Source organism: Beta vulgaris, chromosome 7 (assembly GCF_026745355.1).
Source record: "Beta vulgaris subsp. vulgaris cultivar EL10 chromosome 7, EL10.2, whole genome shotgun sequence".
Taxonomy (NCBI): Eukaryota; Viridiplantae; Streptophyta; class Magnoliopsida; order Caryophyllales; family Amaranthaceae; genus Beta; species Beta vulgaris.
The window spans coordinates 4001257-4021792 of record NC_079208.1 but is presented as its reverse complement, the minus strand read 5'-3'; the positions used below and the strand labels follow the sequence as shown (position 1 = coordinate 4021792).

At 34.2% G+C, this 20536-nt stretch overlaps 3 protein-coding genes across 5 annotated transcripts; 1 reads left to right on the top strand and 2 right to left on the bottom strand.

Moving 5' to 3' along the window:
- The first annotated feature begins 592 nt into the window (after positions 1–592).
- LOC104898437 (hypothetical protein) lies at positions 593–1891 on the top strand. The gene has a single exon (XM_010685523.1). The coding sequence runs from the start codon at positions 593–595 to the stop codon at positions 1889–1891; it is 1299 nt and encodes a 432-aa protein (XP_010683825.1).
- A 1865-nt stretch (positions 1892–3756) lies between these two features.
- Positions 3757–12587, bottom strand: LOC104898348 (signal recognition particle subunit SRP54, chloroplastic). The gene is made up of 15 exons (XM_010685409.4): positions 12254–12587; positions 11944–12082; positions 9908–9975; positions 9718–9819; positions 9295–9447; positions 9131–9208; positions 8474–8599; positions 8249–8351; positions 7944–8044; positions 7151–7288; positions 6903–7046; positions 6690–6765; positions 4525–4610; positions 4269–4394; positions 3757–4164 (listed from the first exon to the last, which is right to left on the bottom strand). The coding sequence occupies exons 1-15, from the start codon at positions 12401–12403 to the stop codon at positions 4057–4059; spliced, it is 1698 nt and encodes a 565-aa protein (XP_010683711.1). The 5' UTR covers positions 12404–12587; the 3' UTR covers positions 3757–4056.
- Positions 12588–13689: 1102 nt separating this feature from the next.
- Positions 13690–20081, bottom strand: LOC104898346 (uncharacterized). Of its 3 annotated transcripts, none has more exons than XM_010685408.4 (9): positions 19713–20081; positions 17141–17267; positions 16824–16999; positions 15688–15755; positions 15496–15597; positions 15252–15407; positions 14723–14842; positions 14321–14441; positions 13690–14242 (listed from the first exon to the last, which is right to left on the bottom strand). In XM_010685408.4, the coding sequence occupies exons 2-9, from the start codon at positions 17215–17217 to the stop codon at positions 14121–14123; spliced, it is 942 nt and encodes a 313-aa protein (XP_010683710.1). In that variant the 5' UTR covers positions 17218–17267; positions 19713–20081; the 3' UTR covers positions 13690–14120. The 3 variants fall into 3 exon arrangements, with proteins under 3 accessions (XP_010683710.1, XP_048490087.1, XP_010683709.1); XM_048634130.2 differs by having other exon boundaries at positions 15688–15807; positions 17141–17270; positions 19713–20080; XM_010685407.4 differs by having other exon boundaries at positions 17141–17270; positions 19713–20080.
- Positions 20082–20536: the final 455 nt, after the last annotated feature.

Here is a 20536-nt window from a genome sequence, read left to right as displayed (position 1 = left end):
ATTATAAAATCACAATCCTAACTAGGTTCTAAAAGAATATGAAACGTAACCATATCAAACTCTTCTCAACATAATTGATCAATAAACATTCTTCCATGATAATATTATTAATTCAAGGGATTTGAAAGAATTTTTCGATCTTCTTCCACAAATTTTAAAATATATCACAAATAGATGTTTGTTAAAGTGGGCGCTCTCCCTAGGGATTTTGAGTTCAGGTAATCCATGTACAATAAAAAAAATTAAGAAAATTGCATAGTATAGAGTTTGATCTAGAGACCTCAAGTACATATACTAAAGTTTTAACCACAAGGCTAAGTTGTATTTAGTATTACTATCATAAAGTATTATATTAATAAATGAATTTTTTTCTTACCCGAGACATAACCCGGACCTAATAACTAGTTATACTTCTATTAAGATTACAATTTACTATTGGAGTAAGATACCGATTATTAATCTATATGAAGACATATGACTAGATTTTCATATGAGTGATAACTCATGGCGCAGTCAACGCTACTATATATTGTGCTATTATTATCGAATCCCATATGCTTAGACATAATTTTGAATACTTTGCTCATCAAATATGGCGATATTATCTCACCATAAGAAGAACAAAGTTGATGAATCCCAAAATCAAAAAACCCTACCACATCTACCACACGAAATCTTAGTACAAATAATAAGTAGAATTCCTGCTACTACAATCCTTCGATATTGCCATCCTTTTCCACCTTTATCACATTGTAACAATGGATTTGACGCCATTATATCAAATCCAACTTTTCCTCGTTTCTTCCAATCCCACAATATCAACACAAGTTTTTTGGCTTTTAATGGTTGTACAAATTCTGCTACATTGATTGAGTATAACTACGACGATAACAATGATCAACATCGAAAGATCGAATACAATATTGACATAATGAACTTTATAAATAGAGATATATTGTCTAAATCCATTGTCGAACTCCTAGATTCTTGTAATGGATGTATTTTAGTTGCTGTTATGAGAAAAGTTCCTTATGCTCTTCGTCAGTTATGGCGGCCATTACCTACATTATTACACTTACATTTGGTAAATCCCATCACTCAACGTCGGGTTGAAATTCCTAAACCTCATAATGCAGATGGGCAAAGCAACAACTTTGCATTTGCATTAGGTTACAGTTCCAAAACAGACGTGTTTAAAGTGGTTAGGGTATCTTCTGATTTTCCTCCAAGTAATATTTTAACAGCACAAGTCTTCACAATATGTGGTGGTGCTCGTCCTGGCGTTGGTGTTCGTGTTGGTGGTCGCGACAATGATCTTAATCGATGGAAGACTATCACCCAATCACTTACTATAGAATTTACCCCAACCCCAACAAGTAGTATTGATGCTGTGGCTTTAAATGGTTGTTTACATTGGTTAATAGACGATTCTAATTTTATTCTAAAGTTTGACATCGACGAAGAGAAGTTCGAGTTAATCCATACACCTCGCAACCTTGCTATCATGGAGCTTTACTATGATCTAGGTGTATTGGATGGTTTGCTTTATGTGAGTGCATACACATCAAATAATTATGCCGAGATTGAGTTTCGGGTGATGAAGGAATATGGTGTGGAAGATTCTTGGAGTTATTTTACATTCATAGAAAATAAGTTTCTTAATAAGGATTTTTTCAGGCTAATTAAAGTGCTTGAAAAAGGTAAGATATTGATGTTGAATTCGAATTATGGTGAAGAGAGATATTCTTTGGAGGTTTATGATCCTAAACAAAGAGAAAGAGATGATCATAGTAGAAGAGTGGAAATTTTGGAGGGATTAGATAAGAAGATAAGACGTAGAATTAATGTAAAATATTTTGTGCCTAGCTTCTTGTCATTGAGATATATTTGATCTCAGTTGAATAACTTTATGCTTCTTAGTTCTTATACATGGAGTAGTTGAATTTGCCCTATATTAATATTGATTTTCATTAAAGTTGATAACATATTTGATCTTTTGTCTTATTAATTTATATTTAGTACTTAATTAATACTTATGTAACTACTTTAATCCCCTCAAAAAAAAAAAAAAAAAAAAAATGTAACTACTTTAATGTCTCTAATATTTCATTAATTATTTATGATTTTTTGCACGACCATGAGTTTAAGGTAATTATCATAAAATCTTGAATTTCGTTCTTGTCAGTTGTCATGTATAAAATTTAAAATTTAACACAATTGATGGTGTTCTTTTGTTAAACGTACTCTTAACTATTAGATATAAGTATACATTTAATATGATGGAACTTATATGTTGATAAAAAAAACTTTCATGTGGAATTCGCATGGGTCCGAACTCCAACTACTAATAGTCCTTAAGTGAAAATTCTTAAATTACGGAGAAAATGCTCTTATATTAAGTTTGGTGGTTGTAGAATATAGTATCCCTTAAGTGAAAATTTTTAAATTCGAGCCGCCAACTCCGAGAAAAAAAAAATCCACATCCGACTTCGTTTAAAAAGTTAGTTTTCGAGTCGGAGTAGGGTTGGAGTCGGATCTCATAAAAAATCCGACTTATCCGATTCAACTCCGACTTCGAGGCAATTTGTCTTATTTCTTTATATAAATGTATTACGCATGTATACTCTAACTTTGATTTCAACTTTCAACACAATTGGTCTTATTTTATATTAATATTATTATATGTATGCTATATAAAATGTATGTAGAAAAAGATATATATATATATAGACATTAGTTAGACACAATACACATATCATTTCATTTATGATAATTAATTCTAGTTAATTATATACTTTTGAAATTTTTTAACTATCATTTAAAATATATACAAGTTTTTTTTTATAATATAAAACCGTGTAAAAAAAAGTCGGAGTCCAATGCTCGAATTTAAGTCGGATTGAATTCGGATTATCAGAGTCGGGTGTTTGGATTTTAAGTTGTATCAGATTCGGATTATCGGAGTCGTATCTCGGATTTGGAGTTGGAGTCAGATTTAAAATTTGACTTCTTGTAAGGTTGGAGTCGGATTATGCATAATCCGGTCCAAGTTTAACCCGTTGCCATTCCTTTTTTTGGTGCAAAAGAGGGGAAACCCATTTATTTAACTCAAACGAAAACAAACTAAGCAACAAGTCTTGTTGATGCCACACCAACAGCATCCCCACGCAGGAGGTGAGTGATCGAAAGAGGTGGCCTCTCAAAAAACACACATTTCTCTTTCAAATCAACCCCCATGACAGCAAGAACATCCGCGACTTTGTTTCCTTCACGATAACAACGCAAAAAACTAATATTACAACCAAAAGAGTTTATGATACTACGACAATTATTGAGAATGCGTACACATTCGCCCCCTGAAGAGATGAATTCCGAAGACCTTTTGTCATTCCTAATCGTCATGACTCTAATTTTTTTTTTTCACATGTGACATGAACTTTTGTGGTCATGTGGATGGTATTTGATCATGGTGATTTGATGCTTGGAAGCTTTCTCCAAATCTTGTTATATATTGTGTTTCAAAGGTGCTGGTGCATAAAGCTTACTCCAACTTCCCTTTTTAAAGATCTCTGGTGCTTGAAAAATCTCTCCCAGTGAAACATACATGATTACTATTACTACTGTTATGTTGCCTCTTTTCTTTCGTTTTCAGGTACTCAGATCCAACACGAACCCTTGCTTTATATTGTATACTAAAAGATACGCACAGATGATTTATATTGTATATGCACACAGCACATTGATTCTCCAGTCAACTTAAATCAGAAAAGGAGGATCTCTATACTGTTTCTTGACATCATTTCAGAAGTATGCTGAGAATTTTTATCTAATTTCTTCACTATCAAAAAACAATACATGATTGGCTGCAAAACACATCATACATTTCCAGTAAAGAGGCATTGTATAATCTTACATCAATAAGCAAGGGCGGGAGTTCATGGAGTTGGAGGTGACAATTCAAGGTGCTTTATAACGCGTAAATTTCAGATCACACCTTAAAGAAGAATGGTGATATGCGTGTTGGCGAGTAGAAAGTTCCTAGAAGCTAGATTTTCGTTAGTTGCTTGCCCCAAAGCCACGAGGACTTGGTCTGGTTGAACCTGAATCTGCATATTGCTTTCTTGACACTGATTTTCTCTTTCTTCTTGCAGTTCCAGGTGGAGCCTGTGAGAGAAGAGAGTTGCTGTTAGCAACTTAGCATGCCAAAATGGAGGAACTCAAAGATTATATAGATATTTTATAGACATTAGAATAAGGATATTATGAACCTTTTCTTCAGTTTTAAGAGACTCTTCAAGATTCTCAAGTGCAGGTATGGAACCACCTTCCATTGCACCCATTAAATTCTTCATGCGAACACGCATTTGGAAAATTTGAGCCACGAGCTGGCTAACCTGCATCATGATACAAATATAGTTCAAATTGTTGTTCTCAGACAGAGATCTATTTCTCTCCTGTATAATCTGATTTGCAACTTGTTGATATTATGTCAAATTATGAATTTGTCAATAGGAGTAGCCATACCTGCTGTTCAGTTTTCCCTGAATCTTGGGCAACCCGTTTTCTCCTTGCCGGAGATTCAGCCAAGAGTTCTGGTTGCTCCCTTTCCTCTGTGAAACCCGGAAAGCATCATTATGCCAGGACGATAAACAAACAAGTGATGAGGAGGGATTTTTCTGCGTGATAACTAATAAGTTGAAGGGTCTATAGGTGAATTGGAAATCAGGACTGACAATTCTGCATCACTGTTATCTGCTACTTCAAACTTTCCAAACAAATCATCCACCATCTTAACAAGCAAATGGATGGACATTGGAGAGACACCAATTAGCACAAAAGTTTCAAGCTTACAACTAGCTACTACAACATATGTGAAAAATTTACAATAGTCTTCTTAAGAAAAAGGCTACCGTAATACTTTAATTTGAGCGACACATTTATAAGCGTCAGCAGTATGTTATTTATGAGTTATGACTAGATACTATAGATAAAGTCAAATACGACATATTCCTTTTTTTTTTTATTAGCAAAGATAATTGGTCCGAAGACCAATCCTTACTAGGCTACTAGCCTACAAAGTACACCAGCTCCAAGGTTCGGTACAAGGCTAAATAACCCAAAAGTAAATGCCTCAACATATTGTTAGGATGAGGATTCGAACCCTAGGCAATGCCCTGGAATTCCGGCCGATACTCCACTGAGCTACCACCTCTCCCTCACGGTATATTCCTATTGTGTACTTGTATTTAAGGAATTTTGACTTTTCAAAATTAGTTATAGATAATTTCCTAAATTATACTCTATAAATTTTGAAATTAATGTTCTTTATATTCAATTTGATATGATATACAAAAATATCAATTATAATTTATGAAATAAAACTTTATAATACAAGAAATTTTCTTTATAATCAAAGAAAAAATATGACAATTTACTTCAACAATATTATCATTCTATGCAAAAAAAATTGAATTTACAGAAATAAATTACTTCAGCTCTTTTACGGCCATCATCTTCAACAATATTATCAACCTATGCCGAAAAATTTAATTATGAAAAAAGTAATTAAGAGTTAAAATAACATAATTTCTTATATTGTAAATTTTAAACTAATTTAAGGGTTTTATTATCAACCTATGCTACGTTTGGAAAATAATTAAGAGTTAAAATAAAGTAATTTCACGAAATTAGTAATTTCTAAATTATAAATTCATTTCGTAAATTATAAAGTTTAATTTCAGTATTTGAATTTAATATTTTTTGATAATATAGACTAATTTCAGGTGTCTTATTAATAAGTCTATATTATCAACATGTCTTACTTCCCGATGAAGATCCCAACAACCCCTAAAGCCAGGCTTTATGCCCCATCCACAATACTTCTCCTACTAGTGCTGTTTTGTCCACCTCTTTGTATCCATCTCTTCAATTTTCTAAAAAGCACTCCATTTGACATGGTTATGGTAAGCAGGAAAGTTTTAGTAACTTAGTGCAGGAAGCCAGTTTTATCTAAATGATCTCATGATGACTGTGCGCACATTTTTTTTTCTTATGGAAACTGTACAGTGAAGTAGGAACTATGGAGCCTACATCTGAGAGAAAGTTAGACATAGAATCCTTGTATAACAAAAAGGTTTAGCACCAGCGACTAAATTTTCCTAACAACTAGCCATCATGAACTGCAGAGGTTAACTAAACAAGACCGATATGATACGAAGATCAGAAACTAGGACAAGCTCTAACATTATACATTTCTCCAGTATACATAAGTGAAAAATTTCTAGACAAATATGAACACCAGTTCCCGATGCCCGAGATTTCTTACTCAGAAGTCAAAGTCAGATTGTCTAACAGGGTCGAAAGTAAGTAAGTAATCCATGTACATTTCTTGTTGGGGCCTAATAATCAACAACTGAGCAGCTAAGTCAGGGACGATCAGAAAATGACGATCAAAGTTCAAACTGAGTCAAGAGCTGATCAGGGACATGGACATACAATGCTAAAAATGCAGCTTCAGTGGTTAACTTGAAGCGACTTCACATAAACAGGCAAAACCACAGATCAAAAAGGGAATTTCTAACTGTTTCAAAGAGGACTCAGAAGAAGAGAGCCAATATATGGATGAATGGAGATGTGAAAAAAGATTAAAGCAAGCATATGAAGCGCATAATGGAAAAGTGAAGTAGGACCTGGAGTCATGGCTTCAATCATTGCTTCCATTATCTTCAAGCTCTTTTCTGCTTCTCGAATTTGCGCAGGGGTAACCTGAACTCATATCATAAACAATATAGTGGGAGAAACAACAAAAAAAAATTGCTTCATACATCTCATGTCCTCGAGGAACTGAGGAGGATGAACACTTTATGTTTGGATGCATGAGCTTAGCAGTTCTTTTTTTTTACCTTAGCCATGCCTGGAATCATCCCAATTACACGGCTCACCGAACCCATCTGTGCAACTGCACGAGTTTGCTTTAGGAAGTCATTGAAGTCAAACTTTGCACTCATAATCTTCTTTTGAAGATTTTCAGCGTCTTCTTGTTGCATCTAAAGACATTTTGTGAAGCCATCTTAGATAATATACAACGATCAAAAAGCTTCATTAGGATTTAGAACATAAAAGGAAGATAGAAAAGGTGTATGACACTTACAACTTCCTGTGCTTTCTCCACAAATGAAAGAACATCTCCCATCCCTAATATGCGTCCTGCCATACGATCTGGATAGAAAGGTTCAAGATCCTCCATGCGCTCACCTCGGCCTACAAGCTTTATTGGCTTTCCTGACACCTAAAATAAATGGAAAATCAGATATAGTAGCAGAGCATGCACCTTACAGATGCATAACTTCTGAGCAACAGAAGTTCTACCCGGGACCAACCGATAAGCCAAATCATATGAATTACAAGTGGCAATGGATTTAACACTTGCTATATTAACATAATGGATTAACATAGAAGAGAATTCTCCTGGTCAGACATAAACATGCAAGCTTATTGCAGTTGTCTAGGATGGTTCATGGTGAAGTTAAAGTTGTTCTGACACACTTTCAAGAACTAAGATTTTAAAGAGTCCAATGCTAATTCAACTTAAAAGAATGCTTCCCAACTAAGTTAATGTGATGCAGTTCCTTTTGAGTAAATTGTTGTTCCATAACCAACCATGAGATGTAATATTAGGTTCAGATATCCAATCATTAAATGCTGATATAAGTATATAACACAAGCTAAATCATAGATCATACTTGCATTTGGAGTTTTACATGATTCATCTCAAACCCAAACCAGCATTAAGTAAAATGAAGTAAATAGGGCACATCTTGAAAACTAATGCCATCAAATTTTGATGGAAACTTTGCATGTAAGTGTCGCATAAAAATGAAAAGTAGAAGTAAGCTCTCCTTGAATAGGAAGACTTTATGCATAAACTTAATAAGCATCCAAACCTCTTTGACACTGAGAGCTGCCCCACCTCTAGAATCTCCATCTAGCTTTGTTAAGATAGCCCCAGTAATACCGATCTCTAGGTTAAAAGTGGTGACTAAAGCTGCATTTTCAAACCAACCCAAAAAAAGAAGGGGTGAGTTATAATAAGGAAACAACTATCTAATTATAGCTTCATTATCCTGGAAACATGAAAATATATATCAAAGGCGGAATTGATAGGCTCAAATTCCTTTCCAAGCAAAAGTTGCTGCAAATGATTGAAATTTGATTGCAGAGATAAAGCAAGCAACATATATTTTCACACCTGCAGCTTCTTGACCAGTCATTGCATCTACAACTAGCAAAACTTCAGTAGGGTTTACTGCTCGTTTCACTTCTTTCAACTCATCCATCATTGCCTTGTCAATCTGCCAAAATTGAAGTATCAGCTAGGTCCAGTTTATGATGTCAATCATGCAACAAGCAACAAGCAACAAGCAACAAGCAACAAGCAACAAGACCAAGGAATTGCATTAAAAGGCAACATCACCTGAAGTCTTCCGGCAGTATCAACTATGACCACATCCATATTCTTCTTTTTGGCCTCCGCTAGACCTTGCTTAGCTATGTCTGAAGGTTTAACATCAATACCTGCTGTATAAACAGGTACATCCACCTGTCACAAGCTTGATGATAAACATGAGAGTGAATTTTACTTCATTTAGAGAGGACAAATAACATCAAAGCTATCGCAGAAGATGATTATGATACAATGATTATAACATGGAACATGTAGAATTAGGAAATTTGGACCAATACTCCGTACTTTTTTCACGAAAACATGCAAGGAAAGCAAATTAAGCATCTAAGCAAGAAAGACTAAATTTGTGATAACTAATAAGTTTATCAATATCAATTCATCTGGTATGGTCCCCTTATGTCAGAAATCAGAGAACTTAATTCACCAATTTCGAATTTTACTGGCAAGTTTGTCTTTTGAACCCTCAACTGTTTGTAGTGTGTTTTCAATAATTAATTTTACAAGGAAAAGTACTAATATGAAAGGATATTAAAAATAATTTACTATTTAAGGTTTTTTATGACATCAAGCTATTTGGGTTCCGAAGTGTACATGATATTGCAATGTTGATATTCCTCGCAAAGCAAAGGAGGATTACAAACATAAAAGGATATCGTAGGTCATTACCTGCTTTCCTAGAATAGCAAGTTGGTCAATTGCTGCAGGTCTGTAAACATCTCCTGCAACAAGCATGCAGCTCTTTCCCTGAATGCATATAATAAAGTCATAAATTTAGCCAGCAAGAGAAGGAGCATGAAGTGAGTAAGCTTGAGAAGGATTTGTTTACATACCAGCTTCTTAAGATAAAAGGCCAACTTTGCAGAAACAGTTGTCTTCCCAACCCCTTGTAATCCTGCCAATAGTATTACAGTGGGACCAGATTTTGAAAAAACAAGTTCAGAAACCTCTCCGCCCATTAACTTTACAAGTTCATCACGCACAATCTGCAGCAAATAATTATGCAGCAAGGGTTACGATCAGTGTAGTTGATATAGGATTTTGTACTTACAGTCTACCAACAAAATGGAGGGACCAAAGAAAAAGCCGTCTAAATGTCAAGTCATTGAAGATGAAACGCGTAACGAACACTTCAGTACACAGTACATATCAGGATGATAGTCCCAAGAAACAGGGCCACAAAAGAGAAAAGGACGATAAAAAGTATATCAATGAGTGGTTTCAGGACGAGCAACAATAAGTTCAGAAAGGTGTACTTTGACTAATTGCTGATCAGGTTTTACTCCTCGAATCAATCCAACTCCAACAGCCTGATCACTAACAGACTGAACAAATCTTCTTACAACTGGAAGGCTCACCTGTCATGACATAGCACAACATAAGAGCATGATAACCTGAAACCATTTAGCTATCAGTCAATAGTTACCCATCTCAATGAAAACTCACATCTGCTTCCAGTAGAGCTCTTCTGATATCTCGCATGGGTTCCGCAATGTTTTCTTTGGTCAGGACCTCTGGAGAACAAAAACAAAAAGAACAAGAGTTGCTATTACTTCACCTCTTCTTACTCGTGACCTATATTTACAAGTAGTACTTTAAGGTATCCAAACAAAACGAATCATCTATGCTTTCACATTTTCAGCTCACCACAGGTCAGGAAGAAATGCTGAATATTATTTAGACAGTGGCAGATTCTAAGTTGCTTCCCTGACCTAGTGACCGGCCTACAACAGTACAACTATAGTTTCTATTTCAGCATAAAGATGTGCAAATCAACGATCTTAGGTGCAAATTACGAATATCAATAACAGTAGCAATGCACACACAAATTATAGGTGGAACTCCCAATTATAAGAAAATATCCCCATCTTAAGAACACTCTTCAATGTCTTCAGAGTTCAGTGTCTTCATACTCATCATACCCACCCTTGGCTGTGTTTACCACAACACGATCCTTTACATGGTTGTTCCTGTGTGCACCACAACACACTAATGGCCCATTTTTTGGGGACCCAGCAACCTAATCCTGCCTACCTTAGGGGATATTCTGGTTATGTCATAATCTATATATATACACATTCTTTAGGAGGCTAATAATATATATCCAAAAACAATCTCAACTAGTAGGAAACAGTACAAAAGAACCCCAGACAAAACAAGCTATGAAATAACATAAGCAGAAGACATGGATATGAAGAGGTTCACATGAGCCTCTTGTTTCACTTTGTAGCCTTTCAACGTGCATCGCAATCAAGCACACTCCCATTCCTCCTGAATTCATCCACTAATACATTTCTGAAAAGTTGAAAACTAAGTGATAGAGGTTTTGTAAAATCTTCTAAGATGTTAATTGGTAAAATAATTGGATTAGAAACCTCCTGTCAAGACAAATATATTGCTGACCTCCATCGAAATGACACTATTTGAGTTAATTTTGTTCTCAACACTAGCAGCCTAGAAGGCAAAGCAATTGTAGTGTCATTCAAGTTAGCTGTAGGATTTAATGTAGACACAACAAAAATTAAATTATATTTTTCAAAAGAGAGGTATAGAAATGGAAAAGAGAGGAGATTGTCCTCTTGAAGGTACCTCCTATTTTGGTCATACAAAAAATATTCTGAAACGAATAACATAAAGGCAATTTTGAGTGTTATAGCTGGATTTTCAGAGATATTGACTATTTGATTCAAATGCCAAATAAACCCAACATGGTTCATCTGTGATAGGATGACTAAGAGAGAGAGACCTAGCATTACGGTCTAGGAGGAAATACTGGAATTTTTGCTCATCCCATGTACACTTGAGAAATATATAGTGCATAACTTTGACATTCATATTCAAATATATTGTAGATTAGATATTTAACACTTCAAACAAATTATAACTTTTTTTTTTCAGCACAATCTATCAAACTTATATCAAAACGTTAATTATCATCCATGACATTTTTTTTAACCAGGAAAGGCCAATCGTTAAATGAGCAACTTTTTCACAAAAACTATTGTCAACTTTCTGATTCCACATCCAAGAGTTGCATTACATCAACCAAACAAGAAAGTGACAGAACTTTTAAGGGGCAATATCCTTCCTCAAAAAAAAACATTATATTATGTAAAATATGCTATCCTTAGTAGAGTACCAAAAGGATAATTGGTAAAATCAGCTTGAGTATAATTGCCACATACTTAACTTTCTTATTTAGCAAGGTTAGCTGTGATTATCAGAAAGATAAGACAAATTACATCATCACTCAATTTGTCATAAAATCATGCCACATACTACCTCCGTCTCCTTCCAATTGCAACACTTCAACTTTCGCACTAATCACATAACTATAATCCTAACCTCGACTTCCGCACTAATCTTCTTTAATAGTCACAATTCACAAGTTCTCAATATAACCAAAGTAGAATATTAATCGAAAAATACTAGCAAATATGATGTTTCTTAATGAAAAATTCTGAAGAAATCAAGAAAAATACCTTGGCCTCTAAGTTTAGACCAAGCAGCTTCAAGACCAGTACTGAGCTGGCCAAACATCTCAGCCCTAATAACATTCCGCATATCTCTTGGACCTGTTGTAGTTACGCATTTCGAATTCACACCTCTCCATAATTCTCTCTGTTGATTGAATCCGACATTATTCCGTCATAAGAAAAAAATAATGAATATTCAGGTGTATACTATAATGCTAAATATTTGAATAAACTCTCGAAATTTCCGCGAATTTTAGGAAAATTGAGAAACGAAATCATAAAATTAATCAAATTAACAAAAAACTGAGAAGCTCACAGTGAAAGAATTTCTTGATGAGAGACTAATGGCGAGAGTTGAACCAGTCCATGAAGAAGAAGGACAGTTGCTGAGTTTTGAGGTGGAGGAGGGAGAAGGAAATTGGCGGGAAAATGGAGTTATCGCTGTGAAATGAAGTGTAGCTTCCATGGAAGTGGATGTTTAACTTTGTTGTTGTTGTTGCTGTTGATGAATTGATGATTTTCTCTCTCCTCTGAAAAAGGTTAGTTTTAGATAGTAATGGAGTAATGGAGTAAAGGAGAGAGAAGATCTTATCCAGCTGAAGAAGATGAAGAAAATAGGATTATCTAATCCTCTGTAAAAATCTGATGACAGGGTTTTTCTTTTATTTGGCACAATTATCGGATTATCCACGTCAACTAACGGTAGTACTAGTAGAGTAGCTTCTAAACGTAAAGGGGTTAAAAATGTAAACCATGTTTTAGCATTCTTTTGTTTCAAAATGTAACACAATTGTGTACTTCAAATTTCATCATCAAATTTGCACAACATTGTATGATATTTCTGTTCTTTTTGCGATGATACATATATACAAATTTTTTTAAAAGAAATAATGAAAAGATACACGAGTTAAGGAGGTTTTCTCTCGACGATAAATCCTAATTTAATAAGAGAAAGAAGATAATAAAATTTACTGAAAGAGTCAATATCTTGATGAATTGGTACAAAATGACCCAGAGCAACAACGTAGTTAGCGACTTAGCGTGTAGTTAGCTTTCTAATACACATGTCTTTTATCCTAAGAGATCTTTAAAATGTCATATATTGAGATATGAAAACTAGTTTTGTTGCTTATAATGTTCTCCGTTGTTGCATGAACAAATATTATGACATCATAAACTTGCAAGAAAAGTCATAATTTTGTTTTCAATTCTTCCTTCTATATTTTCATTTTATTATATCCATATATGATATATGTATCAAAAGGTTTGGTCAGTCAATGCATGTCGGCCGCTTGGTGCACTCTCTCATGTAATCAGCAAGCTATTTATGTCATACCCAAACATCTAAACAAGGTATAGTCAATATAAAGTTTAAACTCGAAATCTCTAAAGGGATGTTTGGTTGAAAAAAATAAAGTACGAGATATGGGTTTATAATGATGAAAACCTATACCTAGTATTTGCAAAATTTTAAATTTCAAAACTCATACCTCAAACCCATAAGGTATAAAATTTAGAAACTCAAGAAGGTGATGTGTATGACTCATACCAAACCTTCATGTATAAAAAAAAAGGAAAAAATTCATTCCAAAATAAATCCAAACACATGGAATCAAATATCAAGTTCCAACCCTATACCACCCCAATTTCATTCCTTATTCCATACCTATATCACTTCGTGAACTGAACATAAATTGATCAACCACTTATTTCATGAAATCTTACATTTCTCCTTCAAAAAAAAAAAGAGCATAATAAATGAGAGTTGTAAATTAAATTGGGTTAGAGGATAACTCATTAGTAATGCTCTCTCACACATACATAATGAGAAACCATAGGCAGAAAAATCTGAAAAAACGAATGGAGAAATTTTATATACTTCAACTAAACATCACAGCTCTACCTATTTTCTGCGTAATGTGGGATATCGGTACAAGTAAAATGAGGAGAATACAGCTCCACAGCTCCCAGGAATTAATTAACCAATTCCAGCTTGGAACTGATTAAATTTACTATATCACAATATCACTGATCTATTTCTGGTCTCCAGTTAGCTTTCTTCTTCTGTTGATCATTTTGTTGTAACTAATTTCGTCGATTCTGTGATTATCATCAGAAACAATCACCTATTGAATAATTTGAGCTGCTTGACTCTGATTACTACAATTGATCATTGCAAGTGATTATGATTTGAGCTGCTTGACAAGCCCATTGACAGTGATTACGGAATCAGTACCCGACATACACAAATCTTCTAAAAAGGGAATTGTCTTCCACACTCTTAAAGCCATAGGAGACGGGTTTCCTGCACAAGTGAATTGCAAAATTTTACAAATGATAAAGCATCTTTTGTAACCTGTAGTCTAATATTATCATGCCTTACCTTTAATGAAGCTATCACTTTCTGTGCAAATAGCAGTATAATGAGTATCAGCCAGGTCAAGAAGCGCAAACTGCCATCGTCCATTTGGAAACTGAGTCGATTCAACAGCAATTTCAGATTCCTGGGATCACCGGAGGTGGGAAATTTACCAACATGCAGGTGGTCAAAATACACAAGACAGTTAAGCTGAAAACTCTCACAGATACGTACTTCGTAAAAGATCAGCAATATTGCATTACCCCAAGAAAAGTGCATTATTTGTGGAGCAATTTCAAATAGAAGATGAGACTTCTTTATCAGGTGAAATGATGTGCAGAAATAGTACACAAAAGATGTAGGAAAAAGAATCTACTTTCTACCCAAGTCCAGATAAAACTGAAATCTAGTGCCACAAGACTTTACCGTCAGATCAGTAACCTCTGGGATATTTGACATATTTTTGGAAGAAGCTTTGAAGTGAATCCTGAAGGTCTTGAATGGAGTAGCTGAAAAGCCCCTTCCTAATGCTTTTACGTATGCTTCCTGAAAGTGGTAATTTCATAAGTTAGACGATAGTTTAGCATCAAATATGTCGTCAGATATCAACTAGTATTCCATGGATAGAGTTATGAACTTTGACTGCAGGGGGGAAATGCATGAAATTAACTCTAGAAATACTGCAATTAAGAGTTCATTGCAACTTCCATATAGTGTAAATCAACAAAAAATTCTTCCGTTCTTTCCCTAAAGAATCATAGACATAGGAAACACATCCACAAATAACAAATAAAACACCGCATATCTTGGTTAATGACATAAGAAAGATGAGTATCCTTACTCTAAGGGATTTTAGAGCACTTTCCAGAAACCCTTAAAAAAAACAGATCAAATGCTTTACTCAGTACTCGCATATGTTAACCTTGTGTGAACAGTCTTATTGTATAATCATTACCTTGAGTGTCCATAATTTTATAAATTCCTGACGTTGTATTTCCGGGTCTAAAATACTATGTAAGTGTTCAACTTCATCCAGAGAGAAGAAGCGACGTGCAAAAGACAAGATTTTATTCTTTATTGTTCTCTTCTTTTCTTCAACGTCAATTCCAATCTACATGGCACAAAGAATCAAATCAAAATTTAAACATCAAGCAAGCACTTCCTGGAGTCATAAACTTACAATAAGAATCATATCTCACAGCAGAACATGTCGTAACTCCACAGGCAATCAAGGATGAAGTGTGTGACAGATTGAAATGCAACGATGGCCAACTCATGTCAGGTTCATGTGGCCAATCAACCTAAAAATCGTAGAGAAGGAAAAATAAGGGATGAGAGATGACTAATCAAACAAATGAAGATCTCCATGGAGAAGGGTGGTTAAAACTCACTTCGGGTTTTCCATATGAGTTTTTCTTAAACTTCAGAGATCTTGGGTTAATGTAAGAATTTGTCTGATCTAGCATGAATCGAGTAAGTTAGTAACTCCAGCATTTCCTATTTAGATTATGCTGTGATATAAGACAAGAACTCAGTGAAGGAAAGCATATTTGTCATAGACAATAGTGGCCCATAAGAAATGCCAAGAAGCATTATCCCAATTTACATATTGAACCCCCAATGTAGATCCCAGTGCTAAAGGTGTTAGACATTATACGGTTAAGACTAATAAAGAGTCAAGACTAGAACCATTATTAATTGAGGTTAGCATTATACGGTTCAATACGGCATGATGGCATCCGTAGGCTAAAATGACGTTGACATCAAATGTAAGCAGCACATTCCAGAAAACTCTATAACCATGCTCGTATCAGAAAGTCATCCCACTATGCTTGTCCCATAAGTTCAAGCTAAAACTCAAGCATCATCGCATATGCTGAAGTATCAGATATAACTCACACATTTTAAAGACAAGTTAAGAAAAAAATACACGTAGCACATCAAGGAAACTCAATATCCCAGTGAAGTGTGAAACAATAAAAGTAAATCAATCAACGATTGGAATTTTGTATATTTACCAATTTCTACTTCTAATGAATCCCTATTTGGAGACTAGTAACAGAATTTAATTATTCAAACATAGAATCAAGTGGAAGCTCAAATAGTAGAGCTCCCACCTTTCAACCATGAGGTTCAATTCTCATTTCCCCCAACTTTAAGGTTGAGTATCAAGTGGTGGTTAAATTACTAAATGCCAACTTACAAGACTAAATAGTTGGGGTCTTGTTGTAGGATGCATTCTAAGGCTAGTAAATCTTCTAATTTAATAATAAAAATTGGATAAAGAACAAAAAAATCAAGCATCTTAATCACAAAATTGAACAAAAATAGAATCAAATAAAGTAACCCAGCAAGAAAAGAAAGATAAAAGCATATATCCCAAGAAAAAGAGCATTACAAAGTAAAAGGTCATCAAACAATAAAACCTTGAAACGTCCTTCGAAAGCCACAATGTCAATGAGCAATTTGACAAACTACATTTACACAAAACTAACATGAAAGGTTCAGAATAAGGAAGAGAACTTACATCTAGCAATAGTAGTGCGAACCAAGGCACGAGCTAAGAGGGCATTCTTCCTGCGCTCATCTTCTTGGAAGCTAAGCACACTTTGTTTCTCAGTAGGCGAAAGGATTTCCAGATACTGGTTTAGAAGTGATAAGTTCTTTACTTCATCTGGAATCACATACCACAAATGTGTTTCCCTACACAAATTCCACAAGCCCAAAACAAAACTTTCTAAATTAGGACATTAAAGTAAACTATAGACAAGCAAGAAAGAAATAAACAATACACGGAAATCGAATCCAATCAAAGTCGGATGGAAAAGGTAGAAGAGATAATACCCTCGCGGAGGGAGCGGAAGAGAAAGCAAAGGCTGGCTGAAGAGAGACATATGTTTGCTGAAGCAGCGCATGTTCATTCCATTGTTGCTACGCAATTTCTATTGAATTAATTAGAATTCAAACACACCTACTGGCAAAAGACAAAGTATCAAAATATGAGATGCATAACCAGAGAATTAGGGTTTTGCATCAAATAACTATGTATTAACTCAATTAAGTAATTACAATGATCCAATAATTTCACTATTAAAAAAAGATGATATTAATCCTTAACACCATGAGAATAAGAATTAACATGGACAGAAATATATTTGAACAAAGGAAACACAAAATATAATTACAATACTAAATACAATTGATTGAAATAAATTCTGAACCAAATCGAGCAAAATCTACTATCAAGGCCTTAATAAGGAAAATCGTCAATTCAAGTTTCACTTAACGGCTAAGAAATTTAAACTTTGCGTTTGTCAAACCTCTGAAATTGTAAAACCACTCCTTCAATCGATTAACAGTGGCGCTGCAATTATTCGAGGCTAAAAACCAATAACAAGCATGAGGAAATAAAAATTAGCAGCAGAACCATACAGAATCAAAAGAAATTTTAGTTTTGGAGTGTGGAAATTTGTCAGCAATTATCAAATTTGAAAAATAGAGCGAAACACACACAAGGAGAAAGAGTGAGAAGAGACCTTGAAACTTATAACAATGGAGATTCAAAATTTTCGCAAATCAATATTCAAATCCGCAGGTTATTGCCGCCGATTTGCTGGTTTTAGTGGTCGTCGTGAAGAGAAAGATTGCAGAGTCTGCAGATTATATGATAGTTCTCCTATTGCAAATACAATTTCGCTAAACATAGGACTTAATAATCTTTTGCAGCTTCTTTCCTAAACCAATTCTAAATAGTGTTTTGTTGATGTACTCTATACATATGCTATTGGAGGGTAAGAATAACTCGAGCTTTTATCTCCCTCCAATTACATCAATTCTCATCTCTTATTTCTCACTAAAGAGAGCTTCAACTATTATCTATAATGGCGTCACTAATTAGAATGGAGAGAAAGAGAAAAAGAAAAACCTCTATTGTGCTACCTACTGAAATCTTAATGGAAATTATAAGTAGGTTACCAATTTCCACCATTCTTCAATGTTCCCGTCCTTCAGTACTAGCCTTATATGCACGCAATGCGTGCGAAAGTATTTAAAAAGTTGAAATAATTACGTAATTGTAATTAATAATATGAAATAATACACAAGTAAGAATTTTATGGAAGAGAGAAGAGAAAGAATTGATAGTTTGTGTACAATGTTTCTAAAAGAACAAATTTAAAAATACTCTAATGTTGTTTGTGGTGTTTTTTAAAAAAAAAAAAAACACTTTATATACATGCCATGCATGTAAACTCTTTACTATACTAATATCAATTTTGCAATTCCCCAAAAGTTTCAGAGCCAGAAATTTGAAAATTTCAGAAAACAGATAATAAAATAAAATCGTGGCAGTTGTATATTTGAAGAGTTAAAAAAAGACTGAATTGCCAACATTAAAAGTCCTAGTTTCTTTATTTTTTAACAAAGAGCAATTAATTATTATTCATTCAAAGTGTATTTCTTGGCCTTTAGCGTTGAGAAAGTTCTATACTAAGAGCTTGTTTGGTTAACCTTCAAATGCATGGGAAATTAGAATTCCTAGGAAATAAGTAAATGTGTTGTTGTTTGGTTGGCAAAACATGGTAAGTAAAACTTCCTAGGAAATTCTATTTCCTACAAAATGGAAGAAATAACTTACCTAGGCCCCCTAGGTAAGTGGAAGTTCCCATGGGAAATAGAATTTCCCATGTTCAATAAAACAAAAAAATGTAATTTCTAGGATGTAAAATTTCATGAGAAGTGCAAATTCATGAGTAATTATATTTCCCAACTTCAACCAAACAAGCCCTAAGTAATAATCTAACACCTTTATATCTCAACTGACCATTATATCTGTTGCTTCTTTCTCTCGCTCCAAGCGCTCTCATGATCTCAATTCTCATCAGTCATCACTCCATCCACTCATCATAAAACCTTGATCAACATTCAACATCACATCTCATACTCTAGTCTACTCCATCTAATTCTATTTTATAAAATCCTGAAAACATCAAATGTTGATTTTCTCTATGTCCTCATCACTTCTTCAGATACCAATCATACCATACAGAAAATCTCAGCCGAAAGTTGGTGATAAACTTCTAAAATATTCACTTATAAATCAAGGATACATTGAAGCTTTCATCATAGATTTGCATAGCATAAAATTTTAATCATCATACAATAAAATATTATCAGACTTCGCTTATGATGCAAATGAAGCAATGAACACAATCCAATTAAAACATTAAGCATACATACCCGATTAGCATGCAATTAAAATTAGAAAACACAAACTCTAATCATGTTGATGAATAATAAAAATTCTAAATAAGACATTGAAATCACAATCATAAACAATGGCAAATGAAAACTCGAAACGGAAATAAGTAAAGAAATTGAGAGAAAATAGCAATTAACCTGATAAAGATCAATTTACCTAAATTCAAAATTTGGAGTTTGAAATTCAGATGATTATTCACATAGACGGAGCCACAAAGGTGCAGTGGGCGGTGGGCTTGTAGTGGTCTTCTGGTGGGCCCGTTGGCGGTGGTGCGGTGGTGGCTTCGTCAGTTCGAACTTCCGAGAGAGAGAGAGTGAGGATAAGTTGCGAATAGAGGCAGCGTGTTGGCAGTTAATCATGGGATTTTTCCATTTAGAAAAAGATTTTTATATTGGAGAAGTTTTTTTTTTTTTTGAAAAATCCACATTTATCTTTTGATTTTTTTTTGTTTTTCTCTTCTTTTTTTTTCTCTTTCTCTTATTCTATTGGATGTTGGATCACATCAATTACTTGATTTGTTGGGGGTAAAATAGGGATTTTTATATTTTGGTGTCCTATCCCTTTTCACATATATAATAGAGATTATTAGTGTTAATGTTGAGTTTAATTGTACTAGTCTTACATGCACGCAACGCGTGCGATAACATGTGATAACAAATGAAGTAGAATATAAAATTAATTGGGTAGAAAAACTGTCTTTATATTATGTTTTCTCAAAAAACTAATGTTCAATTTAAATGTCCTACTTTCCCTCCTTTATTTTTTCATTCAAATGAAACAGTTAGTTAGCCTCTATTTTTTTTTCTTTTATTTCTTTTTCTATTTTTTGGTGTCCCCCGAGTATTGCCTTATATAATAGAGATTGTCAGAAGACTCAGAACCCCTCACTTTGCTAAGTTATTCCAACGCCATCACAATAATAATATAATTTCATCATGTACTTTCATAGGTTTCTGTGACAATTCTACTACCTCCTCTAT

Coding starts and splice junctions, on each gene's coding strand:
- LOC104898437 (XM_010685523.1), top strand. CDS start 593: ATGGCGATATTATCTCACCATAAGAAGAACAAAGTTGATGAATCCCAA.
- LOC104898348 (XM_010685409.4), bottom strand. CDS start 12,403: ATGGAAGCTACACTTCATTTCACAGCGATAACTCCATTTTCCCGCCAA. Junction 9,448..9,717: donor CTGATCAGCAATTAGTCAAA/GTACACCTTTCT, acceptor TATTTGCTGCAG/ATTGTGCGTGATGAACTTGT. Junction 7,289..7,943: donor CAGCTCTCAGTGTCAAAGAG/GTTTGGATGCTT, acceptor CATTTATTTTAG/GTGTCAGGAAAGCCAATAAA.
- LOC104898346 (XM_010685408.4), bottom strand. CDS start 17,217: ATGAACATGCGCTGCTTCAGCAAACATATGTCTCTCTTCAGCCAGCCT. Junction 15,598..15,687: donor ACTCATATGGAAAACCCGAA/GTGAGTTTTAAC, acceptor TACGATTTTTAG/GTTGATTGGCCACATGAACC. Junction 15,408..15,495: donor GAGTTACGACATGTTCTGCT/GTGAGATATGAT, acceptor TGTGCCATGTAG/ATTGGAATTGACGTTGAAGA.